We start from the raw sequence: 24,729 nt of genomic DNA, 5'->3' as shown, positions 1-24,729 counted from the left end.
TCAAATCATCAAAAATAATGTGTTAATCAAGGTAAATCATCTTTGATGTCAAATCAACCAAAATGTATTGTTTACCTAAAACTTAATATTGATTATCCATGTATATTGGTTGATTATATAGGACATGTTTCAGCATGTCCCTGCCACTTTCAACTCAGATATTACCCATGAATTATTCTCGAACTCTACTTTTCATATCTCTAATTTTTTGCCCAATACCATTATGTTTTTTTTGTAATCTTTAATTTTCTGCAACTTACCAGATTAAGTACTTTAATCACTCTACTTCATCATTTCCACTTCATCAATAACATTATTTAGTGAAGGACTATTCTCTTCATTTAGCTATTGTCCCCTCTTCAGCCTTGTTAAGTTTTATGGATCTCTGATAGATAAAATTGTTACAATAAATATGGGAAACAATAGAACTCTTACTTGTATTACTATAGAGCAGAGTTGCCCTCCAAATACTGATGATCTCTAATGTGAGATGTATATTGTATGTAACAATGACCTTGCAGATTAGATAATAAAGAAAAGTGTTGATGATTATTTGAATGCAGATTGTTGAGTCCAAGATGTCGTATATTAATGTTGTTCTACAACGATCTGATTACCCAAATATATATATAGTAGCAAAGGGTCATGACCCCCTTAGAGTCATGGTTGTACATAGCCTTTGGCCACGAAGAGTCATGCCTCTATGATGGCATGACCAATAATTGCCTTGTTAACACAATGTAATCTTAAACATAATGCAGTCGGCAATCACAAGTAATACTGTGCATTATGCCCGATTTAATGCCATTAGCATTTGATGGACAAGGTAACAGATCGAAGGTGAATATATGATTTATAATTACGATTGAATATATATACATCTGAACATTATATATATTAAATATATATGAGAACATCATAGTTATAAACATTATAAGTTATATATTATTAATACATTATAGAACATTTATAGGTATAGGATATTATGAGATTATATATTAATCCACACAATTATATATATATATATATATATAATCAAAGAGTTTAATCTTTAAGATTACATCTCATATTTTATCTGACAGAAGCTATAAAACATTAACACTCCCTCTTCGCTAGGGAGGATAAACATACAATCATTTATCACTTCAATATAAGAATATCGTTGGTCAGAAGATATTCAACATTTTGATATCATAGTTGATATCACGAGTATTGGCCTCCCAGAATATCAACATCCGATATGCACCAAGTACTCAATTTAAGGTGTGATATCATATTTGACATCACGAGTAATGGTCTCCAAGAATATCATATGATATTGACCATTTACTCAAAAATAAGGTTTGATATCACATATGATATCAAGAGTATTGGCCTCCCAGAATATCAAATATATTCACCAAATACTCTGAGTAATGGCCTCCCATAACGTTGAGATGCAAAACATTCACCATTTACTCAATTTGTTTGATCTCATAATACAAGTTATTATAAGATCGTCACCTTACAATAACTTCTCCAAATACAAGTGACATTGTTTGGAAGTCGTCCCTTCCTCATGATGTACACAGGGGTAGGCCCATCATTTTTATATATAAGGATGTTTTCAACTTAGATTATCAATCATTAGAGCTCCTTATAAACTCCCTCTTCCTATAATAACATTCTCAAAACAAAAAGGTCATGGCACATAGCAATAATGATTAAAAATAAATACACATAGATAACATAATACAATAATTTAATATTCTAAGACTCCATCTTAGAAATTTTAAAAAGCTTATTTTACACTTCAATCAATATATAAAGAAAACTCCCTCTTAATCCATTACTTCATACATGTTAAGGATATCCGAAGTTTCTTTAGAATGGACGCTTCTCTGGATCTATATCAAAATCACTAACTTTGGCAAAAGTTGCTTCATGTGTCAGTCTATCAGGGCATTTGAATGTTGAGTGACCATAGTTGTCACATCTAAAGCATTGCATTTTTGAGTAATCAACATGTCTTATTTTCCTTTTGAATTTAGTTTTCTTGTTTTTATCAACTTGAGCTATGAGACCCTGAATATCACCTCCAATAGGAATATTGCCTTGAGATATTAGCATGCCCTCCTCTTGTATGCAGTCATCCTTTAGTCGACCAAGTTTAGGAAGCTTTGATCAAGCACATACCCCTTGTCTAAAATATTTCCACGATGATGGCAGACCCTTGAGAGCTATCATTGTTAATTCTTTTTCATCATAAATCTGGCCAATTTTGGAGAGTTGGTTCTTAGTTCTGTTATCCTCATGAAATATGAAGCAATAGATTCTCCTATTTTCATTTTAATGTTGGAGAGATGATCTTTCAAGGTTATAATTCTGGTTGTATTGTTTATCTCAAACATTTCTTCAAGTGTTTTAAGTATTTCGTGTGATGTGTCTAATTCAAAGATAGTAGGGAACACTAGGAAAAAATATTAAATATGATTTGTGAAAAAATAAGATGAAAACACTAAGAACATGTTGTCATTGTCATCATGTCCTAGGAACACGTTGATATCTCTACCACTTTGAGCTCAAATTTCAGCCACAAGTTAGACCACAAGGTAGATCCATCTCCTAATATTCATTTCCATAAATTCACTCGCCATGTCTTTGAAAAAATACATTTTTACCATTTTTTAAGTGACTTTCCTACTTAATCATTTGCATTATATTATCATTTCCACTATATCATTTCATACATTTCATATTTAATGAAGGATTCATTGTACCCATTTAGCATGAATGTCCAAACTATAAAAAAGAAGGTGATTTACTTATTTTGAATTACTTCCCTTTTAACTAAGTACAAATGTTATATGTAATATATATGTTTCTATATTGTTTATTATATATTCATTTTAATTTCCATTTTTTATAGAATATATAAATCTCAGTAACTTGTTTATTAAATTCAAGTTTTTTATACATATATTACTAATTTATAGTATTAGTATTTAATATACATATTTCTATACTGTTTATTATATATTTATACTAATTCACAATTCTTTTGAAAGAAAGTGTGTGAACATAGAAACTTATTTAGTTACTAATTTGTTTTAAGGTAATAATTAGATTACTTATATTTGAAAAGTTATTTGTTTTCTTTTTAAATTTTGAATTACATGACAAGGCCTGATATTGTGTATGTGTATTGCTAACGTGTCCCCATGTTTCTCTATGACATGGTCAGTTATTGATCATATCAATTTTGTTGGGCCCCTTTTTGGTGGAAGATGTAGTTATTCAAATTTTGTAAGATTACAAAATATGTTTGAAATCCATCTCTTATTCCATAATAGTGAAAATTTGTTCACACGATAGGGCTACCATGTTGGAGATGGGCGTGGAGCATGGAACAAAATATTATGAGTGCACTAACAACCCTCGTTAATTTTGGGCTCAAGTGCCTTCAATCTTTGTAGACTTCAATTTGGCAAATTCGTATATCAATAGTATCTCTACTCTGATCTCTAATGCCATGAGGGTATAGAGTGCACGTTGACCTATTAAATATGATGATTTCAAAATCAATGCTACAATTTGGCACATTACTATGGGGTGTGACTCAATTTGTTGAGTATATGATAGGGCACAACAAAAAGTTATCTCTACATTTTGTTTCCTCAAAGACTGAGAGGAAAGTGTTGATGGGTGGCATTTCTTTTGAAGTTAACAAGGAGGTTATACCCAAAACTACATGTTTCTCGACAATAAGGAGAAATTGGAAGAAAACCAATAGGGTCAAATGTTGAAAGCCTTAACCAATTCTTTTGAGACTATGAAAAACATCTCAAGTTGTGTGTCTAGTACAACCATAAACAATTTCTTGAACCATGGGACTAAGTGTATTTGATAGCTATGAAATATTTAACTCTTAAGGGTTAATTTGGAATTTATTATTTTTCCCGCATACCTTTCGTATCATTTCAAGATCATATTGGTGTGCCTTTCCTAATCTTTCTTCTCCACTCTTTCAATAACGTTGTTAGGGAACCATCAAGGCCAAACACGAGGGCAAGAAGCTAACTATCCTTCACTGAGGTTTTATTTTCAAGTACTAACACTTCCACCTTGCTCTTTGTCCCCGTAGGGCTATTACAATCTTATGTGTTGTGCAAAAGAATATGCTCAATGAGGACAGCGAGGATGACAATTATAAGGAACTTTTATGATCCTTAGAAGAGAACTAAGCAACGAGGATGCTCACCAAACCATGCAAGCAAAGCGTGCCTAGAGACTTGATCCCTTTATTATTTTTGCATTCTTGTTAATAGTGGCCCATGTGGCCGCTTGCTTCAAACCCTCTATAGATTGTGAGAATTGTTATATTTGCACTAATTGTTTATTTAGTTTAATCTAATACAGCCCTATTTTAAGGACTTTTAATACTATTTTGACTAGTATACTCAATGACATTAATATTGGCAATGGTTACTATGACAATGCCCTTATTTTACTATTTTAAACATCAAAAACATATATTAGTAATTAAGCTGATAAAAATTATTAATAATTTTTTTTAAATGAAAATTAGTATTTTTGTTATTACATAAAATGAAAGACATTAAGATAACTAAACCATCCTTAAGAAAAATTCCATGACAGCAAGGGGTGAGTCGTGGACCCTAGTGGCCTCTTAGTGTGGGTACCTCTTAACGCGACCGGGCACCTTTTATGGTCCCATTCATGCAACTGTGCTCACATTGTGATTTAAATGCAACATTTTGGCTTTTTTTTTTTCCTATTTGTGCATTAAGATTATCTTCAGTTTTTTTCCCCCGATGTGTTGCAATAAGATTTTGATACCAGTATAAAATATTTGAAGGCTTCATTTAGTCTTATCTCAATTTGATCACAATTGCTTAAGATACATTATAAGATGGACCCGCACTAGACGCTTAGTATGTGCTGTTTCAGCCCAGCCAGATAATATGATACTAACTACTCACCCTCAAACCTTTCGAATGCTTCAAAATCCTCCAAAATTTTGAAATACAATATGGAAATATCCTCAAATACATTACTACTAAAATGTTGATAAAATGTTGATTATTGCCTGCCAAAAACACTATCCAATTTCAAATCTTCAAATCCACCGCAAATCACCACAATCTTAATTCTCTGGCCCCGTTTGTTTGCTGGAATTAACCTGGAATAGGGAAACGGGAATAAGAAAATTGGAATAAATCTATTCCAATTTTGGCCCAAAATGAGAATAAATCGAATTCCAAAAAAAAATTGAAATTCGATTTATTCTCATTTTGGGCCAAAATTGGAATAGATTTATTCCAATTTTCCTATTCCCGTTTCCCTATTCCTGTTTCCCTATTCCATTGGAATAGATTTATTCCAATTTTCCTATTCCCGTTTCCCTATTCCTGTTTCCCTATTCCAGGGTAATTCCAGCAAACAAACGGGATGGACTCATCCAAAACTGGAAACAGGGATTTCATCCTTGATACAAAGATGGAATTCAGAAGGTGGTTTTTGCTTGCCAAAATCGCTATCAAACTTCAAATCTTCAAATCCAACACAAATCGGCACAAGCTTGATTTTGATTTGATTCTCTAATAGACTGATCCAAAAATGGAAACAGGGGTTTTCATACTTCCAAGGATAGAATTCATAAGGGTTTCCCCCTCGGATATCCTAAATTCAACTGCTCAAGGCTGAAAATCGGATGTAAAGGCTAAATTGAATGATGAAATAAGAAGTGCCCTGCCCTCCATTTTTTTAATGCTATCACATTTTGCCTCCAAATTTTAAAAATATCCTTAAAAAGGAAACATAACAGCACAGTTCATAGCATTGTTGGATGCAGAGGACACCATCCATTTTCAGGGGCATTAATTCACAAAAGAATCTTTGTTTCAGTTTTCTCCACATTCCAAATGTTGCTTAAGAACTGAGCAATATAAAAGAGATGCCTGTATTTTTACAGCGATCTGCACAGGTAGACATTTGTCATCCTCCGCATGCAGATAAAAATACATAGCACTTAAAAATTTCAAGGCTTAAGAGTCCATGATTGTATAAAAACAATTTCTGATAAAGACAGAATGTGAAATTTCAAATTCATTGAAATAAAAGACAAATGCGAAATTTCAAATTCACTGACATAAAAGACAAATGTGAAATTTCAAATTCATTGACATAAAGACAAATTTCAAATTTCAAATTCATTGACATTTCAAATCATACGAGGAATACATCTGATCCAGAAATTTAGTATCTCGGGTGTTTGGGTTCATACTTTGATACTTCTGATCCTGATTGTTTACCATCACCTTACGCAGAAGAGAACTTTGCACTATAACTTCCAGTAAACCAAATCTCTACAATATGTTTTAATTTTCTCTAGAATACAAGCTTTTGTATGACAGAAGCTGAAGTTCCAATCTAACTTCTTCAGCATGGATAGTCAGGTTGCCTAAAAAAGTGTCCCTATCACCCAGGTATTACACCTGACAACCTTCATGGCCAAGTACAGACTTAAACTTTGGGAAAGAAAGTGTGGACACACAATTTCCAAGGGAATTGATCAAATCAGGAAAACCATATTCTGCACAAAATGGTAGAATTCCAACTGCTTCCACCATTATTTCCATTGCATCTGATGAATATTGACATCTCCATCCCAAAATGAAGTAAAACGAACTACAAATTTTGATTTAAGAATATTCACAACTACAAATAGAAGGTTAATCCTTTGCTCTCTTGATTTCTAAAATTGTACAAAACATGTCAGGAGTCTAGTGAATCATAGTGAAATCGCATGCTGAAGCCAAAGATCCTAAGTCTAACTTTGCTGCAGGAAAATCTAGGGTCTCAGATCATAATTCCGAATTTTCAACTTAGCTGCCAAAGAAAAGTTGCATTCTGAGGTCTGACAAAATAATTTTTAACTCACATGTGTAAGCATTTGCCTTGTGCCATCAATATTGTATACCTACAACTTTGATGGGGCACTCAGGTTGGTCCAGTTAAAAATTAGAGTCATGAACCAAAATGCACTTTCCAGTACCATTGCAGTTTTCCATTGCTTTTGAATATGTGATGCACACATCTGTCAAAGCTCACTCACGAATTGTCATTGCCATTCAATTTAGTCCCACCTAGCATCTTGAAAGAAAAAACCATCCCCGATCATTCTTCTAGAAATTTAAATCCTGAACACTTTACTACATGTTTCCTGGAGCAAGAATATGTTAAGGCTGGAAATACAATCATTTGCCAAATAGCCAAAGCAACTCAATCTGCTACATGCATATACTTCATGTTTGGACATATCATAAATTTTGTAAGTCTTCTCTCCTGTAGGTTTGTAAGCATTAACTACCATAAGAATATTGAATAAATTATAATAATCACATTTGTCTCACACTTTCCTTCTCGTGTCACCACTAATGCTCCCTGCACAAAATATCAAACAATAGGGCGATTTCATGGTTTAACCACAGACAAACGTAAATCACCTTAAAGACTATGGTTGTACAAACAAAAATGACAAACTGTCAGGTTGTATCAAACAGACTTGCAAGACACACTGAAGATTCTAGACGCAGAAGTCATCTAAACTTGCACAAGAGTTCCAATATATGACACTTAACACTAGTCTGGAGATGTGAGAGTGGAGGAATGGGGTAAAGGGCATTTTAAATCAGGGTAAGGGAGTAAATATATTTACATAAACATATTATACGTAAATATAATCACTAGAAGATGTGGGATTGGAATCGTCAAGTCTCCTAGTGACTATGAAGATGAGCAAAAGCCAAGTTATACCATAAAATTGAGATTACATACTGAGCCAATAATAAAAACTATAAGTAGGCTTGAATGCAATCTTATATTTCGTATGTCAGATAATTTTACAGGACTCAATTTGGTTTAGTTTCTGATATTTATCTCAAATGACCAACAACTGGGAAATAACTTTGTGACATCAAAAAATATGTAAGAAATATGCTGACCTGTATTAACGTGCTTAGATATAATTCTCAAGAGTCCTGGCCTGTATTAACGTGCTTAGATATAATTCTCAAGAGTCCTATTGAGTGTAGATATATAATATGAAGTTTTCCATTCAACATAACACTAGTTAATTAGGAATATATAATAACGGAAATGACCATAACTATCTGCTAAGTTCTACAATATTCAAAAGGCTTTGTGTCATACAGTCATGTACTCAACTGGGAAGATAATTTTAGAAACCCACAAAAGATTGGAATAGTTTATCAACAAGAACATAAACCAAATGTTATTCAGACAAGATACTAATGCAAAAGCCTCATTATATGGATCGTTTAATGTGCCCGTTATATTTGTATGGAAATGATGAAATATTACAATTTAGCCACTAGATAATAGCCCGGAAACTTTTTACAGATATGAGTACAATATAGCTCTGTATCATTCAGTTACTGTCAATCATGCTGTTTAACAAAAACAATTCAACAGCATCTACAACTCTTGCTGGCCTCCACACATCACTGTACAGATAATATGGTGCTATGGCAAATACAAAAGCAACTCCAATTAAGAAATCACAAAATTGCACTCGAAAGCCCTCACCTCACAAAAGAAGAATGTCGGTTTAGTATATTTTGTATCATTAGGCCACCACAAGGTGCCCATTTACAAGTACATCTAATCTAATCTCAACCCCGTCTTATTTCCCCAATAATAACTCCTCACTGTCCCTTCTCGTTACAGGTCCTGAAAATACCTCAATGGATACAGAACCAAAAGGTGGTCCATCCCTGTTTTTGTCAAATTGAGTGTTCGAATTAAATACCCACCTGACTGCAAGAGCATCAGCAATAGGCCTAATAACGAGAATCCCTTCCCCCAAAGTGGTTGCCATTACAATTGTGAGAAAACCCAAGAAGGAAAACAGTTCAAAAATGCCATCCGAAGGCTTTCTCAAAACAGACAAGCCCAACAGCATTACCTGGACAGGCAGGAATAGCACCACCGTAGAAACTAAACCATAGACTCTGCACTGCAGCCTCTTGTTGATAATCAGCAGCAACATCCTCCAGCACACGTACAGAAAGTATGAAATGTACAAGAACCCAAAAGCTCCCAAAACAATGGTAGACAAGAGAGGATAAGTGCATAGGGCCATGTCATAGTTTTCTTTCGAGTGGTGCACCACCTCGTATGTCCTAGTATAAGACCTCGGCAATACTTCGACCATGCTCTTCCCCCCTTTAAAGGTTATGCCAGGACCAATTACCAAAATGTACAACTGCAGAATAAACACTGGAAGACAACAAACCATGATACTGAAAACGGTTCTGCCATTACCCTTCTTCCTAGGGCCAAAGGGGTCATTCTGTAAGGGTCCGTGGACCAAACAAAGTGCCGTCAGATAAAAACAAGGTTCTATAACCCCCTGTGATAACAACAAATGGGTTTTGCACAAATTTGCCTGCCATTGTACACTCACGGAAGCTAAGGGCCATCCCTTGTGTTTCAACAATGGCAACCTAATGAGCTCCAAAAGGCTCCATAGGACTGCAAAGACGACAAGCGTGATCCTAATGACCCAGAAAGAATTAAACTCCCTGAGGGCAAATATGTGATGTTTATGAGTCTTGAACCTGAAGTTAAAGACATAGAGGATACATAGCAGACCTCCAAGGCATAAAATGAAAACTAATGTTATTGTTGCCACTCCCAGCACATGGAGGAGGGAGCTGGTCCGGATCATTAATATTGCTAGTTGTTTTCTGCAGCATGCTCTATATTTCTTCTTCTATATGGAACTTTTGAATACAGAATTGAAGGCCCAAGTTGCTTACCTGATGAAGGAATAATACCCACATACCGAACTGGGAGCTCTGCACACGAAAATTTGAGAAAGTAATGAGGTTTATTAAGTTCAAGAAAGAGGGTTTTGTATTCAGAGGATTATAAAAATTGTAAATGGAATTAAGGAGAAGAGATAAATTGGACGACGCAATCGATGCAATCCCTGCCCTAAATGGGTGGATTTACACGAAATCCCGCTTCCATTTTTAGTTGTATCCGCAGTATGCCAGCCTGTCGACAGCTTGTGCCCAACTAATAGTAAACCCCTGGTTGGCCACCGGCCTTGTGGTTAACGACACTGTGTCAGCTCACCCGAGTCAAGAAAGAGAGGGGCCATTTTTGGCTTGGAATTTTAAATTCTTTGACAAGTCAAATAGTCATTTTCTAATTCCGATTCACAATGTTATTTGGCCTCATCTCAAAACTCTCCTATGGATATGGAAAGAATTTGCTTCGAGATATAGAATAGGTTGTTAGTGCCCAACAACCTTTTATAGAATTCATTGTTTTCTAATTCCTCAAGTTTCGAATTCGTAATTAGAATTTTCTAATTGAGGCAATTTTACTTCTTCTTTTTTAGGAGAGAAGGATACCTCCACATTGAGAATTACTTCGAGGGTTCTAAACAAATAGGATGAGCTATTAACACTTCTTTCAGTATTGGTGTTTTTATTGGTGTTTTTATTTGTGTTAGGGTTAGGTTTCAAATGTGTGCTTATACATTTTAGTTCTTGCAAAGAATTTTAATGGATGAGCTCAAACTTAAGTTGTGATTAAATAAATTTTAAATAGTTGCATAATTTCTACTTTAAATATTAATTCGACATTTTTTGGCACCATGTAATTGAAATTGCAAGACGTTTATAGTTTGAATCAACAATTCCAATAAGAGAGAACGTACTAATATCCAATGAAAACGTAGACTATTGTGTTGCTTTTTTGTTTGCCTGTCCCTCTAATTTATAGATCTGAGTGCCCATGACATTTCTAAAGGAGAAACTTGTTTTTTTGGGTTCAAATGCATGATTTGATGTGGACATTAATAGAAAAAAAATTAGGACAGAGTCACCGAACATTGATATTAAAAATGTAATGAGGTTTTACAATTTTCCATCTTCAAAGATTTGAGGAATTTGTAGTCACTTTGACTTGCATGTAGGGTTGTTTGCAAGGATTATTCTCCTCCTATGATGGCTCATCAAGAACATAAACGAAAATTGTGGCCATCCATTTGCCTATTAAATCTCACCAATATTCAATTTCAACAAGAGGCCATTGCAAAAAAAAAAAATTGTTGCATTCTACCCCCTGGTGAAATATATTGGCATGTTTCAAAAAAAATTGAAAATTTAACAAGCATTTAAAGACGTGTGTAAAGGAGATTAACACAAATACTATTTTCCATAATCACAATGTCAAAATTGCTATGGTTGAATACTATTATCTCTTGATCCAACTTTGAAAGACATAAATGTTTGGCCTTCTCTTGAGTTGTCTACTTAACAATCATCAGCTTCACAATAAAATCCTCAATGTGTTGTATTGAGATGGGGTTTAAGTGTGGTTGAATACTATTATCTCTTGATCCAACTTTGAAAGACATAAATGTTTGGCCTTCTCTTGAGTCGTCTACTTAACAATTATCAACTTCACAATAAAATCCTCAATGTGTTGTGTTGAGATGGGGTTTATTACACTTATCGTCTTTTTCGGATGTGGCCATAAAGGAGGCATGCATGACCACCAAATTTAGGAAGTTTGCTACATCTTGGTCTTTTTGTTTCTCTCCCTACAAACCTGTACCATATTGTATATTGTCTACCATGGTTCCTACATAGAAATGGAAGGTCTTAGTCTGTAGATTATAGTTATTTTTATTGGTAAGGCAAACCCATGTCAACGTTGTATCTATTCACAAGATAGATACTATGAACATCAAGTTTCAAGAGAATCTAGTATGTTGTTTATTTCTTGAAACTAATTGAGGAAGATCATTTTATTTGAAGTGACTTTTGTAGTGCAATGCTACATGTCCTCAAGAAAAAGTATTTGTATTTTTTTATCACATTTTATTTCCAAGTGTATTATTGATGTGTTGTTAAAGTCTGAGAGGTAAAAATAAATTTTATATTTATATCCATTCACAAAAGAACTAGCAAGGCTTTTTTTGGATTTCAAGTGAATTTAAAATTGGACATTATATAAAATTTGCAATGTATTTTTTATTCTTACTATTGAATATGCTTAGTAGGTTTTTGTGTAAGAGTTATAGCTTTGTATTCCTATATAATTGTTATAGATTTATTTTCCTCTATTGACATCTCTTTAAATATTATAGAGTGAAGCATAGGGTTTTATAGAAAATTGAAATTGATTTTGTTCTCATGGTTAAATTAGGTTATGGAGTAGTAATACAATATTTCCTATTTCTTTAAACAAATTACGAATAATGGAACAAATTTAAAACTACTACGGAAATAAATTTTATACATGTAGATCTATTAGACCATACATTTAAAAGGGAAAAAAATCTTATACAACAAATATTTTAGAGGGCCTACAAAACCATATACTTTTAGAGACCACAAAATGACTTATTGCAACAAAATACTTCAATCATAGAAAAATATGATTAACAAAATTCAAGCCACTATCTAAGTTAAAACCTGAAACACATTAAATGTTGGAGTATCCACCTATATATGCTCTCCTAGTTAAAATGTGTTATCAAACACTACGTAACACTATTTGATTGGGTTTTAAAATATTAATTTTGATTGGGTTATAAAATGTTAATATAATGGATAGCTATGGTATCTATTAGAACCACTTCAAAAACCCAAAAAAATATTAGTACCAAAAATTAGATTACTAAGATTTAGACTATTGTGCAAGGCAAGAGAAAATGGATCCACTAATGGATCATGAATACCCAATGGCATGTTAAAAAGTTCAAGTGTTTTTCTTTGCACAAACTTTTAGGCTCTTATGCAAGTGAATTATGCAAAACAACCAGGAATGTTTAGTGTCTTGTCCTTACAATCCATTAGTTCCCAATTACTAAAAATTGATCCAATGTATATTTAATGCTCTATTCATAAATAAATTAGAATAAACATACAAATTTTACATACTAAATTAAAATGGTTCTTCTACTAGACTTCCATAGTAACTTAGCTATCCTGCAACTCTTTTTTTTATATGTTTTTAAATATTTGATCATTCATTTTATTCTGGAGCTAATAAAAAATAAAAATTTAAATAGGTTATTTATGTTAAATAAATAAGGAATAATAATATAATGATAAAATTTCTATACTTATATAATTTTATTTAGAGTTATTTTTATTATTTTGAAATAATAGTTGATTTTTTTTATTTTATTGAATGGCATAAAAATAATTTTTAAAATTGTGTTCATTTCTATATCTTTATCTAACTTTATTACAAATATCTTTACATAGCTTTTTTTACGCATATCTCGATACACATTAGCATCTTATCCATTTCTAAAAATATCTATAGTAAAGGCACATTTTTTGCACCTACCATGATTAGGCATTTATCAAAAAAATTGGTTCCATCATCCTAGGTCACTTCAATTAGTAATGGATGGATCATAAACCCACTTATTCAATAAGTTAAAATTTAAAAAAATTCTTATTGACTTTCATCTACTTTATTAATCCTCTTGATACTCCTACCTCCATTGTTCTTGCATCTTTCCTATTGATTTTATTCCCAAATATGGCTTACCCCATGGTTACACCCCACACATCATAACTACCAATAACACTACCATTTCCTCTAACATTACCCTCACATATAATCATAAGTCTTCCATAACCACAACTATTGCACCCTTCGCTCAAGAAACCTGTATTATTTCTCTATATCAGTCCATAACATATACTTCTCACAATATGCAATTCATTTACAACCATGTCTACACCTCTCACATTACAACCCCAATATAGCTCATTTATAAATTTTGCACACTCCTACCACCCTTGCTTCAACCAATGAAATAGATACACTTATCTAAGAGTTGAGAAAACTAATAAAAGGAAATCAATGATAACAAGAATAATGTATAGGTAGGATATATTTTCCATAATGAGTCAAATTGTGATGTTGATATTAGGATTCAACTGTGTAGTTTTTGGAGTCAAACTCAGTGACCCATGTTTCATTGTTCACATGAACCCATCTCTGATGAGAACTAATGGAACACCTTTGTGAGCATCACTTAGATGCAATTAGCATTCAATTAGTGTTGAGTGTTCCATTAATTCTCATGAGAGATGGGTTCATGTGAACCGCTACTCATGAAATATTGTTCAATGTGTCTAACTCAAAAAACTACATAGCTGAATCTCAATAGCAATCAATAACAATGTAATCTTGTGCAATCATCTATATGCATACATTTACCATTGAGATTGTTACATATTTATTTCATTTATGATTTATAGCTCCTTGGTATAGATTATACAATGGAAAGGGAAATATAATCATTCATATTTAATCCATTACAACTACATGTATTATAAATGTTCATGATGACAAGATCTTGACTTGGTTATTCTCATGGGCATTCAAAAACCATATCATTATATTTTTTGAATTAAGAAAAAATAGGTTTTGAAGGGACTTTAAACTATATTTTAGATAAGATAAAGCATTAAAGATCCCTAGAAAGAAACGGGCCAAAATATAGAATGTTAGACCAAAAATAGGCTTTGTCATATCATTTAATAGTATTTTTCATAATTGTCAAGTTACATTCTTTACTTTAATGACTTTTGCATAAAATTCTATTAAAAAAACTTATAAACATGAGCATATAAAGAAGGCTTCAATATCTTATGCAATTATTTCTCTCAAGGGATCACTTGTAGTCAAAGAATAATGTGTATATTCCCATATTTTATAGACACGTGCACATGTTTAAGTAATATTGAAGTAAAAAAAACAAGGTTTAATACCTTGAAATATAGTTCATACTAATCTACTAGAACCTTGAAATATAGTTCATCCTAATCCAATTATCACAGATTATGTTGAAAAATTGATGAGTCACCAAGCAAGAATGTGATAGGTTGCCACATGTATGAGGTGTTGAGGCAGAACTAATGATGTGGCATGTGGATCAAGGTAATGACATGGATCAACGTACCACCTATCATGATGTCATTATGTCATGATGACATGGCAAAATACTGACTATATATGCAAGAATACAAGAGCTTGACACGTGTCAAAGGTGATGGCATGGTTGTTTTCAAATGGATGCACTAGATTGTGCCATGTGGCAGAAATTGATGGTCATCGCATAATTGCTATGGGAAGTTTCTCACCAAATAACTAATGTGACAATACAATGACGAATAAGAAACTAACACATGGTAACGTGTTAGAGGCGAGGAATTAGTTTATGGGCCAATTAGATGGAGACATGTGGCACCTAGGTGGACAAAGATGCCTAATATGATGATGTGTTGGGATGATAGTGTAGAGACCAACGAATTAGAGAGTGCCACGTGCCATAGGTTGGTCAACAAGGTTTGACCCAAATGGAAAACAGAGGGAGAATGCAAAGTTCAAAAAAAAATTAATATGTTTTCCTCATTCTATGTGTAGGCATTTAAATTGAAACTGATTTATATTGTATAGTTTGAACTTTGGGTTAAAATGAAATATGTGTAAGAAATCAAGGGTGTTGAGTAGTTTGAATCAGGAACTTCAAATGGTTATGGAAATCATATAATGATAGAAAGCTCTCGGAGTCTATTTTCCAGATTTGTGATTATTGTTTGCACGGGTATTAATGGGTAAGAGTTATATATTAGTCTTTTTCTGAGGTCCTCCATATGTAATTGTATTTTGGTATTAGCAGTTCACAATCAGTTTGTGGCCAAATGGTGAAATGTGTATGCACCAAATTTGGAAAGGGTTTTAGCAGTGATATTATTTTGTCTCCAAATCAGTTTGGTAGAGGTTTTGGCAACTTTTGACACCAAATCTAATAGTTCATTAAAATGGAGTTTTCTCATCATTCTTGAAAGATACTTGTGAGTTTGTTGGGAAAAATGATGGGATTTGATCCAATTTTCAATTCTAGAGAGAAGAAAGATTTTTTGCAACATCAATGGAGGGAGATTCAAGTGGAAAAGTTTCAATTCTAGATTAGACCCAAGATTCCTTTCTTCTATATCTTACTTTCTTCTCTCATTATACAAGATTGGTTCTAGACTTTTGGAGAAATTCCATAGTTATGATTCCACTATTCTCTCAACATTTCTCTCTATTATGAACAATAGTAATGAAGTATAGTGTGCAGTTCTGATCTATTTGGTGTTTTATGAACCTTTCATGCATCTTGAATGTACTTGTTTCAAGGGAATGAATACAAAGAACAATAAATTACTTAGTTTCATTTTGATTATTGTCTCCTATCTCTGTTGTTTGTCACCTTTTATGGTTTGTGATCAAAGATTATAGATCTAGTTGCTTCTCATTTCGGGTTGTATTTCTTAATGTATTTTTCCTTTGATTCAAAGAATCAGGTAAATGCTTACTTATCTTGATAGGGTTGTGGATTTCATGAGAAGGATATTTGATGAGTATGAGTTTCAAACTGAACATAGATGTCTAATTTACAAAGTAAATGGATAGATCACCAATACCTATTGTATGTTGTGATTTTTTGAATACCTAATGCATAGGGCACTGATCATTCTTACGATATGCAAGTATATTGTTGTTTCATATTTGGGTTTTGTTGATATCAATCAAATAATCAAAATCCATTTCCATTTCTCATTATAGAGTTGAAAAGGATAACCCACACTTAGCTTCTCAATCTCATATGTCATGTTATTAGTTGTTTCATGCCCTTGTCATTTGCATAAGCATAGAAGATTTGGGGTTTTAATTTGCTTGATATAGATTCAGATGTATTTTTTTGCAACTGGTACCATATGAACGAATCTAAGGTATGTTGGGATTAAACCACAAACAGAAAATAACAATTACATGCAAATATAACCAATAATAGAAAATAATAGATCACACAAAAAAGAATACAAGACACCAAGATTTAACGTGGTTCACCCAATCCCTGGGCTACGTCCACCAAACAATAAGTTTGATATTATTACAATCCAATGATTACAACTTGATTACAATCTGTAATCCATTATAGCTCAATACTGCCGCAAGAACCAATTTTGCATCACAACTATAAAACAATCCCTAACCCTAAGCTCTTTTTATACAAGTATTTTTACCACTTTAGGTTTATAATTAATAATTACATGTCGGCCCAAAATCTCAATAAAATAGGGCCCAAATTTTATTTTTTCTGAGTCCCAAAGAATTTATGAAGTATGTATAGTACTTTCTTGATTAGTCACCACAATCTAACAAGATCTACTCACCTAGGTTTTGCAAAGCCTAAAGAAGAAGGAGTTTAGCCTTATAGTTGGTCTAGGTTCCATATAGGTTGTGTCCACCATAGGAGCTAGATGCCCTTAGATGCAATCTTGTCTTGGCTACCTTAGTTAAATCAAGAGCCAACAAAGTGGAAGAACAGACTAGTTATTTTGCCTGATACTAAGACAATTTCCTTCTAAGATCAAAATCAAACTTAAAATTTACTCTTATTGACCTTACCATGTCATAACGTGGCTACTAATGATAACATCTACCAACTTACCTTAGCCAACTTTCCAACAAAAGCTCATGTTGGAAATAATAAGAAAGGCTTAATTGACCTAATTGAAGCTAAAATAAGGAATCCTAATTATAGAACATGTACGTATTTTATAAGGATACCATTTCATCTAGCAAGGAACAAATTTGTATGGGTCCCTAAGAATCAAAATGAGCACTCGAATGAGAAAGATGTGTTTTCTTATCTTATTCTTAGAAATAAATCTAACTTGTTTCATTCTCATGAAAAACAAGCTCCACAAGTGAATACATCTACAAGTTATGTTTATTCTATGGAAGAAACTTCAATCCATCGGATAACTCCTAAAGAACTAAAGGCTACACAAGTATCAAATCTAAAATATCAAGGTGAACTCTATATTCCTACGTACAAATTCAAATAGGAGACTCTAGTCAAACTCAACCAATATAAGGAGTTGAACAAGATCAAGAACATAATGAGAGTGGATAATGGGTACCAATTTGTCTCTTAAATTAATTTTTCCCTAATCTCCAATATCAATTGAGAAAGACCTAATTCACTAGACACTTCTTGTTCTAATTATCTCTACTTGATCTGAGTATCAATTCTATAAAATTGCTACTGTGTAATAATATTTAAAAATTAATAAATTCCTAAATATTTAATTAATTTTTTTCCATTTAATCCTCTTTGATTAATTAATTTAATATAAAATTCTAACACTTTTATTAAATTAATAGCCTTTTTCCAATTACACACAAAATGGAATTTATCAACTTAATTGAATTAAAATATCTCAAATTATCAATTATTTGAGTTTAATTATTCAATAATTGAGATAAATAATTTAATTATATTCAAATACTCTCCAAAATTTCTAAAAATCATCTCTTGAGTTTGTAAAGAGATTAAATCGACTTAATTGAGTATAATCTCTCAAAATATCAATTACTTGAATTTAAATATTTATTAATTGAGAAATCCAATTAATATCTTCAAATATCCTTCTAAATTTGAGAAAATTAACTTGAGTTCAAAAAAAGAGATAAATTAGTTAATTAAAATAAAAAAATAAAATAGAAGTTTTATTTCAACAAGTTAAGTCCTAAAATCTCTCAAAACTAATCCATTAAGAAGAAACTTCCTATTTTTGAACTCAACTATGGATTATTCTCAACCATTCATTAAAAATAATATTGATCATCGATGTATCGAAGTTTCTATAAAAGGAGGCTCTCTACCTCTCACTTGTTACGTGCAATTTGAGTAAAGAAATTTTGTTGAATTCATGCTAGATTATTGTGCATCACATTGCTAATAGATTGTCAGGTAATTACTCTCATTTCTAGATTTTAATTGCATAAATTTAGATTAAAATTTTGTTATCTAGATTAATACTTTCTTTGCATATCATTTAAAATAAATTCATTCTATTTGCATTGGAAAACTAAACAAATATAGATTGATCATACATTTACTCTTTTCAAATCCTTCATTTAGCTAGGCCTATGGTCATTGAGCTTTTGGTTCTAAGAAAAACCATTCAAACCCCAGCTAGATAGAAATAGGTCAACATGTTTGGATTCTTCAAGATGAATAATTTGACATTCACTCTTGATTGATCTAGCATAGAATTACTATGTTGAAGAGTGTTGTTGGCCACAATTAACACATACATTTCTGGTGCCCACCTTTGGGCCTTCCATGCCTCAAGATTTTATTTTATTTTTTAACGAATTTGCATGTCCATGGCTTTTTTGTTTTACAAATTTTGATCAATTGCAAGTGAAATAGTACTTCTAAAGAATGAAATAAAACTTCTATATTCTATCTAGTATTCTTCCAAGGTGCACTTAGTGGATTTATCATGATTTTTTGATTCTACAGTTCTCTTAAGAATTTAGAGCTTTATTTACCATTTAGCATATTTCATCTTTGCATGTTAAATTAAATAGTTTAGAATAACTAGGATGGCTTAAATATTATGTATTTTGTTAGTTTAGTCTTGTATGTTAGCTTAGCTATTACCATTTCACTTGCATGTATCATGCATTTCTTTTTCGCGTTCTATCTTTTTAGATCATTTAGCATATTAAATCTTTGCATGTTAGATTAAACAACATAGATTAATTAGCATGGCTAAAATATTTCATCCAGGTTAGTTTAATTTTGCATGTTATCTTATATTTTATCATTTTACTTGCATGAATTAATGCATTTCTTTTGAGCATTCTATCTTTTTGGATCATTTAGCATATTTCATCTTTGAGTGTTAGATTAAACAACATAAATTAATTAGCATGGCTATATATTTTATCCTTGTTAGTTTAATGTTGCATTTAGCTTAAAATTTAATCATTTTCTTATCATGCATGCAACAATGGAGATCATTAGATGCTTGCAAACTCATTTCATGATATCTATTTGAATCTTACATATCATAGTGCACTTAAAAAAGATCATTCTTTTAAGGACCTTTTCAATCATATTTTTAGCCATTAATGATGGTCACATTTTTTTGCTTCTCTATTTGATCTAATATTTTGATAAGCATACTGATTTTTTGTAGGATGTTTGTAGAAGGCTTCTTGAAATATTCACAACTTAATGATAGTTTGATTGCAAGATTTTGGTCAAAGATTTATATTTAAACCCACTCAAACAATGTGTTTGTTTCATATTTTTTATACATAGTATAACTAGGGCCTTGTTAAAACTTCTTCTAGGTTCTTGATAGCAGAATAAAGAGCTATGATCTTCATTAAATGGAAGTGGTAACAATGAACAAATTAGAAACCTAGACACTTCTAAGAGATTGACTCTATGGGAAGCAAGGGAAGGTAGTGATTTCTTCGGCAAGTCTTTTAGTTAGAGGAGTATGTTCTTTTCTCCTAGTGGGAAAATCAAAAATCTTGAAGCTTCTAGATTTTTTTAGAGGATGAGCTAGATTGGTGGTGAACATGTTCTATATGTTTGTGTGATGTGATAAAGATAGAGAAGTGTGATATTCTCCTTCCAGGAGAATTAAAAAAATAGACCCTTATATCAGAACCTATCAGTATCAAGAGTCACCTTTAGTTGGCCTACTGGAGTTCATGAACCTCTAGGAATGACTCAAGTGAGCACACAACTTTTATTGATGATCCCAACTCACTATAATAAAGAAGTTTTTTAGATTCTAAAGATACCAAAAACATGCTAATTTCACGCTTTTTGATCTCATTCAATATATCTTGGGCATTCCCTACATGTTGTATTGAGTGGTGTCACTCCTAGAATTACTTGCTAAGGGTGTACACTTGTCGGTGCTAGTGTGGGTGAGAGGTCTCAATCTTTCTTGTCAGAACGCTAGGGGTTAACATGAAGGTAACCCAAGTAAGCATGCATAAGGTGTGGGATTATGATTATGTCTTCTCAATCATTTTCTTCCTAGGGATAAGCTTGTCTTTTTGAGTTAGCATTGTCCAAACTTGTCAAAAATCCCTCATTCTTCCAAGTTGATTTTTACTCAATTGGGTTGTTTATGACTATTGATTGTGTCCCAATGGTCTAATGTCTCAAACAAGTCTACAAACAACCCTAAAAATCTAAGAAATTATCCGAATCTGCCTTGAAAACCATAAAAAATAAGAAACTTTTAGTCTTTTCTTGTCTGGTGACTATCTTATTGTCACCTAGGAACTCTCCTTCTATTATGCAAGAAATTGCTCAAGCACTACCTAATTTTAGTCAAAACTATCAAACTAGCTCAAACTGTTACCTATTAAGGTCTTTACTTTCCTGAGCAAGGCATTTACATGCACGAGTCTTGCAAAATTTCATATGGGAAAGAATTTTCTTGTGTGAGCCTATCTAGTTATTGTCAAAACAATGAGTTATATTCACCTACCAAGTCCCATGTCTGTCATAGTTACTGACTGAGAGCTAACAACTCACTCTTGTGTTTGAAATAGTCAAAATATGAAACTAAAACCTTTAATTTATCCTTGGTTGAATACTTTGATCTACGTGATAATTATTCTCCCATCTTCTAATAGTCTACCTGTCTTGTTGTGTTATTGCGAGAGTCAAACATCTTGGTTGTTCTATCCATTACGATGATGCCTCATACCTTTTTGTACTCCACTTTTACATTCTCCTTCATTTACCTTGAGACAAATATTACATGTGGTCTTGGTCTAAACTTCTTACAATACTATTGTCTTAAATATTGATGACTTTTACAACAAGGAGTGGAAAATAATTCATCTCACATAGACCTAGGAAAGGAAGAGGTAGGGGTAGAATATGAGGTAGAGGTCATACTCAATTCTTATTACATTATGAGATTATTAAAAGATCCTCACAATCTCCTTTGCCTATTACATGATCTCCAACACCCAGTGAGGAGTCATTATGATCTCCATTTTTTGTTACTTGACCTTATGTTAGACACATTTTCCACTAAACTTCAACCAGATTAGCAATCTACTATTTCAAGAATAACCTACAGACTACATCTTTGATAGATCTTCTCCTGATCTTAATTTTATCACCAAGAATAGGACACCATACTCTACTTCTTCAAACACAAAACCTATGCACACAAAAACCCTACATACATAAAACTTGCATACAAGAAACATGGCTAGTCAAAACCAAGATAGGGGAGAAAACAATAGAGAAGAAAATAAGAGGGAAGAAAATAGAGATGAAAATAGGAGAGACAAAAAAAAAAGATAGAGACCAACATCACAACCAATATGATCCTGAGGGCGGTGATGAAGAAATACCTCAAGAAGAAATCAAAAGGTGTCGATGAGACAAAAAAAATCATAAAATGATGGAATTCCTTAATGATTGAAGAGAAAGAAAAATACTTCCTCAAACTAGCTCTTGAACAAGCCAAACTTCCTCCACCCTACAATGTAGAAACTATTGTGATCAAAGAAGAAGATGAAATATCCAAACTAACTAAATAGATGTGTTGCCCCCACTTTTATTCCCCCACATGTTAAAGAAAATGAACCTTAGATGTCAAGTTAAAAGTGGTATTCTTTTGATTATCTTATGATGAGTCCAAGTCTAGTTTTCCTAAGGCTAGGAGGTCTTTATCGGGATTCTCTCATTTGCATTCTCTTCTACTAAACCGGGTGGGTTATCCTAAATTCATGTCTCTTAATGGGTAATTTTAGTACTTAACCTGATAAAGATCATATTTTACTCACTCACAACATAATGCATTTCTTTGAAGATGAAATTCAAATTCCCAGTCTTCATATTGCAACTCCTACAGGAATTTCCAATCTACCTTCTCTTTGTGTGTACAATAAATGTCACACTTCTATAAACCACTATTCTTGAGAATACCCATGAAAGAGGGCATCTCAAGAGGCAACTTATAGCTCTCTATCTATGGCATGCAAAGGCTATGAGATGGTGGCTCTTAAATGAACCAAACTACAAAACCCTTGCAAGGTGCGCCATAGAAAAAGAGATTCAAAGATGGGAGCAAGAATGCTAGCATCCAAGAATTTAGAATGAATGCAGTGCAAATGAAAGCTATTCTAAATGAAATGAAAACTAACAAAGAGAACTAAGCTAAAAAGTATGTCATAATGTAAGTAGAATGAAAACCAAGTTAAAATACAAAAATGCAAGAATGCTCCAAGTATCCAAAATCACCAAGAAAACTTGCAGCATAACAATAGCATGAGAGACTAAGATCCTAGAATGAGGAGAGAGCCCTCCCTTTCAAAGAAAAATGGATGGTAGAGATTAAGAGGAAAAAGAGGCACAATCAAGGGAGGAGAATGCATCTTGAGTGATCCATGTGCACAAGCATCTCAACCAATCACAATTAATAGTTGAACTTTGAGAGGGTTTGAAATATGTGGAGGAGAATTAAAGTTGGTTTTAAAATAGAAGATTCTTCCCACCTAGAAAATTTTGCATTAATGCGTAGACAAAAATGCCTTTTCTTTTATTTTTAAATAAGGGAAATGCTTTTGTGTGCGCAACTTAGCATAAGAGATGAGTGGGGAATTTTATTTAATTAAAACGGGGACATGTTCTTTTAATTAAATATGAACTTAGGATAAACTGGTCAAACTATAGTATAAAATCAAATAAATGGATTTTTGGAGATTTGATCAAGGATACACATTAAATAAATTATGAAAAAACACTAGAAAGGGGGCTCACAATCTAGATGATCATATTTAGATGATTACATTTTCCCCTCTTTGACTAATGTGTGATCAATTAGGGAACACATTACATCAAAGAATGAAGAAACCAAGATGATAAAGAAATATGACTCTGAAGAAGGAAGCATAGGGAGATAGCAGATGTTGAATGCATAGTCTATTTAGTAGCAATACTGAATAAATGGAGAGAGAGAGAGAGAGAGAGAGAGAGAGAGAGAGAGAGAGAGAGAGAGAGAGAGAGAGAGAGAGAGAGAGAGAGAGAGGAGATAACATCAGTACCTGAGATGAGCATTGATATGCTAAGAAAAGAAAGTAGATAGATCAAGAGAAAATAGATAGCTATAGCAAGCGGTGATAGAGTATTTTTGTCCCCTTAGGATCAAAATCAAAATGAGAAAAGAGGGATGCAAAAATGAGGTAGATATGGGAAAATTGAGATATAGCCATGTCCAAGATGATAGATATATAATTAGAACCAAAGAGTGACTAGTAAGGAATGATAAAATGCCCTAGTTTGACCAAAGTTGACCTCAAAGGATAAAGTATGAAATTAGGTCAAATTGAGTAGAAAAAATGATTTAGGCATGAAAATGTGAATGTAAGTAGATATGAAGTGTAGAAATGATAAAGACATGAAGAAATGAAGATGCCATAGCGAAGATTCAAAGATTAGACCTCAAAATGACAGCTAACTACATAGAAGAAGGTAGAATTTTCAAATGTGGTTTTGACTATCAAGATGAACTCATATTTCAATTTTTATATTGAAAATGGATCACAAACATTGAAATTAGCTAGGGGTGCAATTTTTGCAAAATTCTAAGGAGTTTGAAAAATGAGCAGAAATGAGGTTGGAAGGCCATATAAGGGGTCCAAGTACCATTTTCAATTCATTTGTCTTTTGTGATTTTGAGAGCTTCTGAGTGGTCTAGAGAGAGAAACATGGCATTAGTGAACATTCTGATCCACCGACACCATTTCAAGCAC

The 24,729-nt window shown here is 32.7% G+C and overlaps 1 protein-coding gene across 1 annotated transcript; it reads right to left on the bottom strand.

The window, feature by feature from the left end:
- Positions 1–8,329: 8,329 nt before the first annotated feature.
- LOC149530513 (uncharacterized) lies at positions 8,330–10,198 on the bottom strand. Its single transcript, XM_089809970.1, has one exon. The coding sequence runs from the start codon at positions 9,752–9,754 to the stop codon at positions 8,708–8,710; it is 1,047 nt and encodes a 348-aa protein (XP_089666096.1). The 5' UTR covers positions 9,755–10,198; the 3' UTR covers positions 8,330–8,707.
- Positions 10,199–24,729: the final 14,531 nt, after the last annotated feature.

The sequence above is a fragment of the Cupressus sempervirens genome, chromosome 11, assembly GCF_028749045.1.
Source record: "Cupressus sempervirens isolate cs-2001-9-10 chromosome 11, ASM2874904v1, whole genome shotgun sequence".
Taxonomy (NCBI): domain Eukaryota; kingdom Viridiplantae; phylum Streptophyta; class Pinopsida; order Cupressales; family Cupressaceae; genus Cupressus; species Cupressus sempervirens.
Note: the sequence above shows the minus strand (reverse complement) of the source record. Positions and strands in the feature narration are given on the sequence as shown.

Coding starts and splice junctions, on each gene's coding strand:
- LOC149530513 (XM_089809970.1), bottom strand. CDS start 9,754: ATGATCCGGACCAGCTCCCTCCTCCATGTGCTGGGAGTGGCAACAATA.